Below are 14,266 nucleotides of genomic sequence, written 5' to 3'. Positions count from 1 at the left end.
GCATCAGGTAGCAATGTTCAGAGCAAGCAATCAACATGCTACAGTAACTTATCATATCAAAACAAGGCATGACATGAATATACTAAATGCATAGAACAAAAGTCCCTTAATGACCATGAGCCAAAAAGGCACAGAAGATATTATGGCACCCATGTAAACATAGCAAGTTTCGTTAACAGGTTTCAGACTTGCCAGAAAACAGAGCATGGCATTAACAGAATTATGAAGGCATCTTTGTGAGCTCGATTCCCTCATCACAAGGCAATGCATGACAAAACAAGCATACCTACTGCAAGAAGACATGTTCATGAAGCTAATCATGGCAAGACCAAGTTCATAGCATGCATGGATCACTAGCAACATCCAAGGCAAAATTGAATATCCTGATAACATTCTGCCAGGAATATTTTATAGCAAAAGTAGAGCAAGATTGAGACATGCTAGGGCACTCCATAATTGCAAACAGGGGCATGGATGGATAGAGAACAAATATATGTCCAAAACATACTTACTTAACATAGTCAAAAGAAGCATGGATCTCACTGTAGACACATGGACACATTGCATCAAAATAACAGCAGTAAAAGACTTGGCAAAATCCTAAGTCCCTGAAAACAGAAACATCACGAAGCCTAGTTTGCATGCTTGTGTTAGTCACCATATAGATCACAAAAATACACGGCATACACCCCTGTAAAAATGGCATGGCATAGATCAAAACACATGTAGAGATCATGCTCATAAGATGCACACATCAAACGCAACAAAAATAACAAAACATCAAGTTCTAATAATTAACAGCAGTAAACATCATATAGCACTCTTGCACCAGAGGTTTGGGCATCAAGATGGACTCAAACAGGCATTGCACAATGGAACAAAATAAAGATCATAACCTGATGAACATTTCGATATATCATGCGCATGAAACGAAGCAGTATGCAAGGAGATATGATGTGATGAACATGGCATGAAAATAACACAGGAAAAGACTTGGAGGAGAAAAACGAGGTCAACCGTGGATCTAGATCTAGATCTGGCGCGCGGTTCGAGGTTCACCGGAACTTCGCCGGAGGGCAGGGGAAGCCGGATCCGGCGCGGAGGGGGCCGGACGGCGGCGGATCGGGGCGGAGACGACGGAGCCGGGGCGGCGCTCCGGACGGGCGGCGACGTCGGGACGGGCGGCGGACGGGACGGGACGGTGGCGCGCCGCCGAGGAAGCGCGCCGGAGCACGGCGGTGGACGCGGGAGGCGCCGGCGGAGGCGACGAGGCGGCGGGGGGCACGGGAGACCCGGGGCGGTGCTCCGGACGGGCGGCGGACGGGACGGGACAGTGGCGCACCGACGAGGAGGCGCGCCGGAGCACGGCGGCGGACGCGGGAGGCGCCGGCGGAGGCGACGAGGCGGCGGGGGGCGCGGGCGGCGGCGACCGGGCCCGGAGGGCCGGCGATGGGCTTCGGCGGGCTGGCGCGGCGCGGGTGGCCGGGGCGCCACGTGGCGGCCTCGTGAGTGGTGCGGAGGCGGCGACGACTTCGTCCGGCTCGGACCGGACGTGTCCAGCAGCGGAGAGGGGTGAGGCTAGGGTTTCGTCTGGGCGAAAATTTCGGGGGATGCACATATTTATAGGTAGAGGGAGCTAGGAGACTCCAAATGGGGTGCGGTTTTCGACCACACGATCGTGATCCAACGACGGAGAGCATGGAAGTGACTTAGATGGGTTATTGGGTTGTTTTGGAGGGTGTTGGGCTGCAACACTCAAAAGGCCTTGGCGGTTACCCGGTTAACCGTTGGAGTATCAAACGGCCTTCAAATGGAACGAAACTTGACAGGTGGTCTACCGGTGGTGTACCAAGGCCACCTGGCAAACCTCGGTCCATTCCGAGAACGTTTAACACCCGCTCACGAGAAGAGACAAGAGGGGTGCAACGGTGCATGTGGGAGTGTCGGATTGCAAAACGGACAACGGGGAAAATGCTCGGATGCATGAGACGAACACGTATGCAAATGAGATGCATATGATGACATGATATGCAATGCATGACATGAATAAAATGCAAAACGAAAGACAAAACCGACCACGAAGGGAATATCATAACACATAGCCGAAAATGGCAAGAGTTGGAGTTATAATGGGGGGTGTCTGGCACGAACCGGTACTAAAGGTTTGCCACGAACCGATACTAATAAGCGCCGCCCGCCTAGCCGTTGGAACCGGCACTAATGATCACATCATTAGTGCCGGTTAAATTACAAACCGGGACTAATGAGCTTCACATTAGGCCTTTACTAGCGGGAGGAAAACGTTTTTCTTTTTTCAAACATATATATCGCACTTGAGCGGCATGTCGCCATGATCGGCTAATGTATCCCATGGATCCATGATGGAACTCCGTGCACGTGCGCGTTAGGTCAGAAGAGAACTTGAGCGTGAGCGGTTGCCATGGATCCACGATGGAACTATGTACGGATGCATGTCCCTGCTAATTATATCAGCGGCGCTGTGTTGTGTGTGGCGGCAACAGGGTCTACGACAACGAGACGATGTGACGTGCCAGGCCTGGCCTTGGGTGGGGTGTCCGTCGGGGGAGACGACCGATGTGGAGTTGACCTTTGCTCACCCAATGGAATTGACGTGTGGCCAGCCGCACCGGCAGCGATATGTAACCATTAAATCATGGGACGGATGCCCGGCCATGACCACAGCGCGAGAAAAGGAAGTTAAACTGTTTCGTGTCGGGCCACGCCGCAGCAACTTCACTTCTTCTCAGCTAGCCTGTATCGGTGCTGTGGAGAAGATGTTTATTCCAGGAAATTTTTTTATGGCGTACATATAACGCCTTTGAGTGTTAAAATGCATACTTGTAATTATGAAGGCGTTAGTCAAATTTTTAGCCGTCCGATCTCAATCCAATGGTTGTTGTTTTTTCTCCTCCCTATCACTTTCCTCCAGCCTCCTTCCAACCCATGTCGGGCCGCCTGCCTACATAGTCGGGAGCGCAGCCGCGTGCCTTGTTGCATCACTCTCGTGGTTGCGTTCCGAAAATCAACCGACACGAATTGCAAATTCAGGCAACTTGCTAGTATCAGACATGAAAAAAAAAACACAAAATGCGAACACGGAGTATCTGAGCTCGAACTCAAATGAGGTTGGATGAATAGTAAAATCGAAAGAAGAAGAAGAAAAATTAAAAACATCTTAAACTTTTTATGGTAAACTTTGACAATTTTTGAAGTGCTTGCAAATTTTTAGCATGAGATCACATTAATAGAAGGCGTGACAAAAAATCATGGTCGAGACACTGCATAGCAAGGGGTAGTAGACGTATAATTTCACCACGTGGAAGCAGGACTGCAATTCTTTTTCGGGCGCCCATCAGATCAAGTTTAGCAATTTACTAATTTTCTCTAATAAAGGCTTTGTTGATCATTCATGCACACACAGGCCAACACTTTGAAATGAAAAATGTGGAGCCAACAGCTCCTTAATTCGAAAAAAAGGAACGGGCCCAACTGTCGTTAAGACCCCGGTATGTTCAAAGCATTGGCGCACGTACTCCATGTGTTTCTTCTTCCCCCGTACGCCCATCATGCTCAATGTGGCCAACTCCATGGGAGTATATAGACGACTCTCCCCACACCATGCTCACACCGTCTCCTTGACTCGTGACTCGTGAGCAACTCATCCCGGAGCAATGGATGATGCCCTGGAGCTGTCATGGGGGGCGCGGTGCGCGGGGCTCGCCTTCTTCAGCCTCTCCATCTTCTCGGTGGCGCTCGGCGCGGTGCTCCTGCTCGTGCGCCGGTGGCCCAACCCCTGGTGCGGCTGCCACGTGTGCCGGGCTTACCTCACGGGGTCGTGGGCCAAGGACTTCACCAACCTCGCCGACTGGTACGCGCACCTGCTGCGCGAGTCGCCGACGGGCACCGTCCAGGTCCACGTCCTCGGCTGCACGGTCACCGCCAACCCGGCCAACGTCGAGTACATGCTCAAGACCCGCTTCGACAACTTCCCCAAGGGCAAGCGCTTCGCCGCGCTCCTCGGCGACCTCCTCGGCGGGGGCATCTTCAACGTCGACGGCGATGCCTGGCGCCACCAGCGCAAGATGGCCAGCCTCCAGCTCGGCAGCGTCACCGTGCGCTCCTACGCCTACAAGATCGTCGCCCAGGAGGTGGAGGCCCGCCTCCTGCCGGTCCTTGCCGACGCCGCCGACATGGGCAAGGTGGTCGACCTCCAGGACGTGTTCCGGCGGTTCGCCTTCGACACCGTCTGCAAGATCTCCTTCGGGCTCGACCCGGGCTGCCTCGACCTCGACATGCCCATGTCGGACCTAGCCAACGCGTTCGACACCGCCTCGCGGCTATGCGCGATGCGGGGCGCCGCGGCCTCGCCGTTGGTTTGGAAGATGAAGCGGATGGTCAACGTTGGGTCCGAGAGGGAGCTTAAGAAGGCCATCAAGCTCGTCGACGACCTCGCGTCGGCCATGATTCTGCAGCGCCGGACTCTGGGTTTCGACAACACCCACGACCTCCTGTCCCGCTTCATGGCCTCCGACGTCGCCATGGACGACAAGTATCTCCGCGACATCGTCGTCAGCTTCCTCCTCGCCGGGCGGGATACGGTCGCCTCCGCGCTTACCACGCTCTTCATCCACCTGCACAAGAACCCTGAAGTCACGGCCGCCATTCGCACGGAGGCCGGCGGCGACAGGCCGTCCACCTACGAGCACCTGATGAGCCTGCAGTATACCCACGCGGTGCTGTTCGAGAACATGCGGCTATTCCCGCCGGTGCAGTTCGACTCCAAGTTCTGCGCCGCCGCCGACGTGCTCCCGGACGGCACCTACGTGGAGGGCGAATCACGCGTGATGTACCACCCGTACGCCATGGGACGCATGCCCAGCATCTGGGGCGCCGACTACGAGGCGTTCCGCCCCGATCGGTGGCTCACCGGACCCGGTGGTTCGTTCGCGCCGGCGAACCTATACAAGTACCCGGTGTTCCAGGCCGGCCTCCGCGTGTGCCTTGGCAAGGAGCTCGCCATAACTGAGATGAAGGTCGTCGGCGTGGCTGTGGTGAAGGCGTTCGAGGTGGAGGTGGTTGGAGAGAATGGCCGTAGTGGCTGGGCGCCGACGTTTGTGCCGGGGCTCACGGCGTCCATCAGCGGCGGCCTCCCAGTGAGGATCAAACGCACAACTCAAAATTCATAATTCAGATGACTAGGAGAATGGTTTATAGAATGCGTGCATTAATCCACGGTTGAACATGATACTAGAAGGATTCGCGCGCGTTGCTGCCCCGGAAGCACACTGGGGATTGCAGTGACATCTTTCCGCATTTCAATGTGTTTGCTGAAATCTACTCCCTCCGTTCGGAACTATTCAAAATGTATCTAGATGTATTTTAGTTGTAGATACATCCATTTTTGTGACAAGTAATTTCGAACAGAGGAAGTACCTACAAAATGTTTAATTGGTCAATAGGTCAATAGGGTGAAGGACCACATTGCACAGTGGCACCAAAATGGCATCCCCTTAAAAGCATAGGAAAACAATAAATAGTCGCTTATATCAAAATGCAGATCAATCATTTGCGTCTACTGCTGCAGTACCAACAAAAAATATATGATCTCTAAGACGATCAACTTTGCTGATTCCTTTACATCCTTCAGCGTCAGCCTGACATTTCTTCTTTTACCTTCCAAAGCATGATTTAGCTGTTGAGTACCACCTAGGAAGAAGTTTCTTTTTAAGATGTTCAGAAGCTTGCCGATGTCACGAATCTTGTTCTCAGATCATATTCTCCTGGGAGTTGCCCACTTACATCTTCTCTTTATAAAAGTCAGTCAAAACAGAATATTACAGATTTAGAGTTTTGATTCAAAAATGTTAATAACAAAATTTGTTAACCGAAGGACAGAAAATGGCTTTTCTGTATATTCATCTTTCAATCAAGTATACGTGGATATGCAAGCTTCGCTGTGCCAGGAATTGCAGCAATGGCATTTAAGTTACATAAATGTACTATTTAGTTCATCTGAATGGCCAAAACAGGGTGCACAAGATTTTAGTAAACCAATTAATCCATTTTAGTAAACAGGCTGTGAACGCAAATAAATGGAGCATGCTGGGAAGAAAATGCCACATTTTTAAAGCATGACCAACCCAGAATAATGGCTCGTCTCTGAGAGTACATCAAAGATCAAACAGAGAACTATGCTGAAAATTTGACCCACTTTTTTACTAAATATAACACTATTATACATATATGACTAAATACTATAGAAACGGAAATAAAATCGCTCCGGAGATGAATAGCACATTCGAAGTAAATAAAAGATCTGAAACTTTAAATATGTAAATAATTGATTCACATGTATGCTCGTACATATCCATATGAAAATAATATTATTACTGCACCCCAAAGTAAAACAGCTTTAAGCACTAAAAATTTGCAAGCCTGAACATTTACATGTCTAGTTTTCATGGGAGAAGATCGATGTTTGTAAGATGTCTTTTTTCACCACCTATGTGCAGATCACAAGTCTAACTCCACACTTGCATGAAGAGGAAGTCAAATTAAAAAGCTTAGGATGCCCACCATAAATACTTAGTGGATGACCTGGAGAAAATGCAACTTGTTTAGACCACTGTTGTAGCCTTCTCATACTTAAAGCTTGTTTCGGCTGATACCGGCAATTCTATGGTTCTTCTCTCAGTAACACGTTTAGTGATCTCACTATACATTTGGGAATTGAGATGAATCACTACATGCAGGTAATGTGAGAATGTTACAACAATAAGTATCTTAATAATCTATGCTTACACTGTCACATTTCATAAGTATAGATATCAGGTGTCACCATAAAATAACTACCTACAGAATGAGGGGTGGAAATTCATGTTCATTCAAATTATCTTACCATCCAGATAAATCAAAAAAGGCTAATGCAACTGATTCCACACAAAAAATTGACAGGTAATTCATGCTACAGAGTACAAAATTAAGTAAAACTATTTAATAGGTAAGCTTGACTTTCCTGCACTTTAGATCAATTGGGAGTTTCTTTCAGAAAGAATAATCGATATTAACTACATGTTTCGCCCCTAAAGATGTAACTAACTGTTTGAACATACATCTATGTGATGGACCACAAACAGATACAGTCCATTGTAGTATTTCTTTGAAAGGAAAGGAACTGCTGAAGGGGGAGTAGTAAACACAATTTCTTCACCTGGATCCATATGAGAAGGTTATTAATAGTAGCACTACTAGCAACACACAGTAAGAACTCCCCCTCTGCACTCTTAACTTCTCCTGCCTCCCAGCATCCTTATGCATGGAGCTGAGAACATCATTCACCTGAAGCTCAAGCACTGCTAGTGCTCGAGCAAAGTTCCCTTTGTTTGTGAACCTTGCGATCCATGTGCAGATTCCCCTTGCATCATCCTTCAAACATGGTGCGAAACCATTGAATGCTGACACAAATATATGGAGACCCGATTTGCATGATCTCCATAGGATCATGCTCGACCCATCTTGTAGTTCACATCAAGAACTGATAACAAAAGTTAGAAGTCATCTCCTAACTGCAAGTTAAGGGACAACAAACAATGGTACAATAATTTCAAGAAGAGAACTGCCAGCACTTTACAAACGAAGAGGACACTGCATGCTACCGTGGCCAGAATCAAATAGCCTAGAACACAGCAACATAAAGCAACTTTCAGTATGGCACGTTTCACTTTTTGGCATGTCGACTAATACATGGAAACAGAAGTGAAACAAAGAAGATTATTTATGTTGCTTTGAAAGCTAGTACAGGAAGAAACATCTGGTGAAGTGGACAGTCAGAAGATTGTTATTCCTAAAAGTGCATCAAGATAATTATATTAGAAGTGTATTAGATTTGAAGGAAGGCCAGTCATTGATCATGCCATTTTCAATGAACGTGTAGAAGGAAAATAGAATATCAAAACAAAGTCGGACTATGACAAGAAAATGGAATTGTTGTATATCAATCCTGCCGTAATTGTAATAGTGTTTGCGGTAGGCATGGCCGCCCGCGCTGTTAGGGCATGAAAACCCTATCATGATTAGCAAAGTGAGGTGATGTTCTCTGAGGGTGAAAACACTTGTAGTGAAGACACATAATCGAGCGACTGCATCACACAACTTGATACCCTTTTCGCCCGACATCTCACCATCATCCCAATCCTGCCCGTTGGCAACCGCCACATAGCGACCTGCCTCCACTCCGATCTTGATATATTAAAAAATCATATAAATCAATTTTCAAACATCATGAAATAGTATAGTTGAACAAAAGGAAGATCATTGCCTCAAATACGGATATCATCAACATTTTCTCAAATAAACAACAGGTCACATAGATCATATAGCAATATCACAATAATCTATCAAAGCTCACAAGAAATCTAGCCTCACATATATGACCATTTCAACAATCTCTCAGATGATCGCTGAACAATCTCACAACAATCTCAGAGCTAGATCATATAAAGATCTCACATATCAACATTTTTTTTATCATTTATCATCTACATGACCAACAAAGTGACAACAAGCAATCTTGAGCAAAGGTCGGTGGCGAGAAAGATCAGGAACAGAGGAGAGCGTCACCTGAAAGAAGGACAGCAAGAGGAGTTGATGAGGCCAGTTTGGTGCTTGACAACACCTAAACAGAGGGGAGATGATGCGCTGCTCCTGCTCGGTGCTCGGCGGTCAGCAGCACAGCGGAGGTGCTGCTCCTACTCGGTCCTCTTGCGAGGGGTGGAGGGGAATGACAACGGCAGAGGGAGGAGCTCCAGCCCCTGCTCGGGCGGGGGCAGAGTGGCCACCACCTACCCAGCAGATCAGAGGTGCCGATGTAAGGAAGAAGACTCTGGGGACAACACACGCAGTAGCAAGAACACCGCCGCCCTCTCTGCGAATCGAAGAGGAGGGCAAGCCCGCACAGCCGCCGCCGCCGCCTATGCAATCTCCGGAGGGAATGGCAGAATAGGAGGAACCAACGACACGTAGGGTAAACGAGGCCTCGCATGCCAGGAGTCAAAAACCCATTTACAACCGACCATACCCAAAACAGGGCCCACATACCGCCTTAAACACCACCGATGCACCAGATCGCTCCATTTCGAGGGAGCTTAGTATGTCATGATATGCTACATATTTTTTTAAGATATGGTTCAAATTGATATGAATAGTTAATTTGAAGTTATCTTTTTTTGCGTGTGAATTTAAAGTTATCTAAATGAGGACGCGGCGTATGTGAACGTGAGCACACGTGAGCTTGTTATCTGTACCGTCCGGCATAGCTATGTGATTCATAGTATTGAATGCGTCTCACGGTCTCCGGGACCACCTATAATATGAAAATCGAGATATACACGGTCATACGGGCCAGACAGGTGGGCCAGATTTTACACAGACGTTTGGACGCCGTCGAGACATAAGGGCAGGGCCGTGGCCCGAGATGTCACCGGCGTACTGATCTGTGGATCAGTTCTGATGCTTTTTTGATAACCATTCAATTACAGGTTGGTTCGTGCAAATGAGGCAAAAGTTGGACCACAAGAAGAGCATTACAATGTTTTAAACTCCTCATCTGCACCGTGACAAAGAGTTCTTTAAAGAAAATTACTCAACTAAAAAACCTTTTAGGTACTGTACGTGGCAGTGCGACTTCAGCTCCTCTCGGCTGTTCCGTGTGGCCCGACATGGCCTCCTCCATTGCATGGTTACATGTCGCCGCCGGTGCCGCTGGCTTCGCTGGCCAGATGTTCCATTCCATCGGACAAGGTCAACTCCACGTCGGTCGTCTCCCCCGATAGCTAAGGCACGTCACGTCGTCTCGGTCGTCGTAGACCCTCTTGCCGCCCCACACACACTGTTGGAAATATGAGCAATTTACCAAATGCTTTTATTAACAGAAATACTAGATAAAGCATGACTAATATAGCCGCGATAAAGCAAGTCATGCAATCTGACGAAGAGAAAGTAAATAGCATCTGCATATATGAACTTGAACTAAACACATCTAGAACAGACACTAGATGAAGTTGCATATATGAAGTAGAACCTATCATATGTAGGGCAGAAACTAGAGCAAAGAACTGTGTCATGACATCTAACAGAAAGAGCAAGAACACGTACGGGACAGCAGCAGCAGAAGCACTGGACTTGAGGTCGACATCCTCTCCAGCCATGTCGTTGCTGTGGTAGTCGACGTCGGGGAAGAAGTCTTCGTCAGGGAAGTAGTCGTCGGAGTCCGTGATGAAGAAGCCAGTAGTCGCGCAGAGCGCTCCCCAAAAACCTTATCACCCTTCTCCCGTACAGGACTCAAAGAGGTGCGGTTTCGGAGGCCTACTGTCCCGACCTGCGGTGCACGCCGCAAGCCGGGATGGGGAAGATCGTAGCAGCAGCGCAGTGCTCAGGAAATTATGGCGAGAGGAGGAAGAGGTTCTGGTGCGTCTCTTTGAGAGGAGCGACCTCCCTTTTATAGGCGCAAGAGAAGGAGGCGAGAGGCTGTGCCGGAAGCTGAAGGGAACGCGGGAGACGAAACGAACGGGCAGCAGCCGAAGGGTGCAGCGTTCGTATTCAATATCCACTACAGCAAAAACTTTCCAGCTCCCGAGTGGCCTTTCGTATACCCGTAGTGCGTGGCAAAAAATTTAGACATCGGCTCGGCTCATTCCCGCGGCGCGGAGCGACGCGTCGTGACGAGGCGAGGCGAGGCGTGGCGAGGCGGGTGGCGGAGGAGGAGCGCGCGTGGATGTCCCTCTTGTTCTCATGCTCATACAAGTGGGGAAAGAACCTCCCTTATAAGGAGGTCCAACTCCCACTAAACTAGCAATGTTGGACTAAACTTTAGTAGTATCCCTTGCCTTGCACAAATGGGCTAAGTGGGCCTCTAGGATTTATTAGGAATTTCTGAAATTGTTATTGGGCTAGGCCCATAAATAGATAAAATTCCAGCAATCCCCCATCAGATCCTAGAGGCACATAGAATTTGCCTTTAGTTCCAAAACGCTGTTTTACATACCGGTACTTCAGTGGAGACTGTTAAGTTGAACTTCCACCTAGAACTCTATGCTACACTAGCAAGCAACTTGAACAGTGGACTGGGCCTTGAACCGCAAGTTTTCTGCGAATCTAGCTTCATATAAAGCCTTGACCGATACGTGGCTACCGTGGGTCTTCCCCGCGGGTGGAGCTTATGCGTCATACTCCGAGAACTTTCATGAGTTTACCAGAGAGAACCCTACTCTCATAAATTGCGACATTTAACAATGAGACTCATATAGGTGTGTTCTTCAAAAGATGTTCTGCAGGACAACATCTCTGCTTAAATGAGCCACTTAGAACACATTAAGATATACATCAACCTGCCATACAGTTTTAGGAGAGTATTGCATCTTCATGGAGTGGTATTGTTAATAGTAAGGATACTCTCCTCTCAGTTGATCAACAGCTTGTTTTCCACATCTAATTCATGGGATCTCCGATCACAAAGAATAGGTTACCACTGTGAACAACTCATATTGTGGGTCTCATACCCATCTCCCTCGATGCATTATCTATCACATTACGTGATAAACCCTTAGTAAAAAGAACTGCCAGATTTTTAGACGTTTGAATATAATCCAATGCAATAACTCCGGAGTTTCTCATTTTCCTGACAGACTTTAACCTTCTCTGAACGTGTCTTGATGACTTCATGTTATCCTTTGAGCAGCTCACTTTCGTGATTACAGTTTGATTGTCGCAGTTCATAAGGATACCCGGTACAGGTTTCTCAACAACCGGCAAGTCATTCAAGAGCCGGCGAAGCCAATCTGCTTCGACCGTAGCTGTATCTAGTGCTGTGAGTTCTGCTTTCATTGTTGACCTCGTTAAGATGGTCTGCTTGCAAGACTTCCAAGAAACAGCGCCACCTCCATGAGTGAATACATACTCGCTCGTGGCCTTTATCTCATCAGCATCTGAGATCCAGTTTGAGTCACTATACCCTTCAAGCACCTTTGGGTGCCCAGTGTAGTGAATTCCATAATTCGCAGTGCCTTTCAAATAACGCAAAACTCTCCTTAGAGCTTTCCAATGCACATCTCCTGGTTTTGAGACAAACCGACTCAGTTTGCTAACAGCAAAAGAGATGTCAGGTCTTGTAGCACGTACATAAGCGAGCCAATAATCTGAGAATATTTCAATTGATCTCTAGCAATTCTTCGATTCTTTCGAAGTAACACACTCGCATCATATGGTGTTGGAGAGGGCTTGCAGTCACTATAGCCAAAGCGACTCAAGATCTTTTCCACATAGTGAGATTGAAGCAATGTAATCCCACCATCATCGTCTCTCAACAACTTGATGTTCAAAATGACATCAACCACTCCTAAATCCTTCATCTCAAAACAACGAGATAGGAAATCCTTGACCTCCTTAATAACATTCAGATTTGTTCCGAAAATCAGTATGTCATCAACATACAAGCAAAGAATAACTCCTTCGCCCCCACCATGGCGATAGTACACACATTTATCAGCTTCGTTTACAACGAAGCCTGCAGCGGTTAAAGTTCTTTCAAACTTCTCATGCCACTGTTTGGGTGCTTGCTTGAGTCCATACAAAGACTTCAGCAACTTGCACACTTTTCCTTCCTGACCATCTAGTACAAACCCATCTGGTTGTTCCATATAAATTTCCTCGTCCAACTCTCCATTTAGGAAAGCAGTCTTAACATCCATTTGATGAACGAGAAGACCATGTGAGGCAGCTAGTGAAAGTAGAACTCGAATAGTGGTCAGTCGAGCCACAGGTGAGTAAGTATCAAAGAAGTCTTCACCTTCCTTTTGGGTATAACCCTTAGCCACGAGCCGAGCCTTGTACTTTTCAATAGTACCATCACGCCTAAGCTTCTTCTTGAATACCCATTTGCATCCTATAGGTTTGCACCCATAAGGACGATCAGTTATCTCCCAAGTTTCATTCGCCAAGATGGAATCCATCTCGCTACGAACCGCTTCCTTCCAGTAGTAAGCATCTTCAGATGCATAGGCCTCTGAAATAGAACTGGGAGTGTCATCTATGAGATACACAAGAAAATCATCACCAAAGGACTTTGCGGTCCTCTGTCTCTTGCTCTTAGTAGGAACTTCATTGTTTTCCTCCACAGGACTTTCAAAGTGTTCCATCGAAATGGTAGGTTCGGTAATTGTAACTAGTTCCTGATTCGATGAACTAGGCATCTCCTGATTAGATGAGGTAGCCATATCCTTCATGGGAAAGATATCTTCAAAGAAAGTCGCATCATTCGACTCCATGATCGTACCGACATGCATATCAGGTACCTCAGATTTTACAACCAAGAATCTATAGCCAATGCTATGAAAAGCATATCCCAGGAAAACACAATCCACAGTCTTTGGTCCAAGCTTCCGCTTCTTCGGAATTGGAACATTGACTTTCGCCAAACAACCCCATGTTCGTAGATAAGAGAGTTTTAACCTTTTCTTCTCCCATTCCTCGAATGGAGTTATCTCTTTGTTCTTTGTGGGACTCGGTTTAGGACATGACATGCCATCAATATCGCCTCCCCCCACCATGCCTTGGAGAGACCCAATGTGTCTAACATGGCGTTAACCAAATCAGTTAGAGTACGGTTCTTTCTTTCGGCCACCCCATTTGACTGAGGTGAATAGGGAGGCGTCCTCTCATGGATTATACCATGTTCCGCGCAAAAAGCATCAAATTCATTGGAAAAATACTCTCCACCGCGATCGGACCTAAGCCTCTTGATTTTTCAATCAAGTTGGTTTTCCACTTCAGCTTTATAGATCTTGAAAAAGTTCAAAGCCTCATCCTTAGATTTCAGAAGATACACACGGCAGTATCTAGTGGAGTCATAAATTAACGTCATGAAATATTTCTTTCCACCTTTTGTCAAAACACCATTCATTTCATATAGATCTGAATGTATGAGCTCTAGTGGTGCAAGATTTCTCGTTTCCGCAGTCGTGTGAGACTTACGAGGTTGCTTAGCTTGCACACACACTTGACACTTAGATCCCTTGACAGTGGTGAAACTAGGGATTAAGTTCAACTTCGCTAGTCGCGACATGCAACCAAAGTTAACATGACAAAGACGTGAATGCCACACATTTGATTCACTATTGTTGCAAATTTGATTAACAACTTTATTGCAAACGTCTGATAAGGATAAACGAAACAGGCCTCCTGACTCATAACC

General features: G+C 47.3%; 1 protein-coding gene across 1 annotated transcript; it reads left to right on the top strand.

Moving 5' to 3' along the window:
• The first annotated feature begins 3,629 nt into the window (after positions 1-3,629).
• Positions 3,630-5,325, top strand: LOC123050483 (cytochrome P450 94C1-like). The gene has a single exon (XM_044473269.1). The coding sequence runs from the start codon at positions 3,693-3,695 to the stop codon at positions 5,205-5,207; it is 1,515 nt and encodes a 504-aa protein (XP_044329204.1). The 5' UTR covers positions 3,630-3,692; the 3' UTR covers positions 5,208-5,325.
• The last annotated feature ends 8,941 nt before the right edge of the window (positions 5,326-14,266 follow it).

Source organism: Triticum aestivum, chromosome 2D, assembly GCF_018294505.1.
Source record: "Triticum aestivum cultivar Chinese Spring chromosome 2D, IWGSC CS RefSeq v2.1, whole genome shotgun sequence".
Lineage (NCBI taxonomy): Eukaryota > Viridiplantae > Streptophyta > Magnoliopsida > Poales > Poaceae > Triticum > Triticum aestivum.
This window is presented reverse-complemented; position numbering and strand designations above follow the sequence as displayed.

Bases quoted from the DNA above. Each gene is read 5' to 3' on its own strand.
- LOC123050483 (XM_044473269.1), top strand. From the start codon at position 3,693: ATGGATGATGCCCTGGAGCTGTCATGGGGGGCGCGGTGCGCGGGGCTC.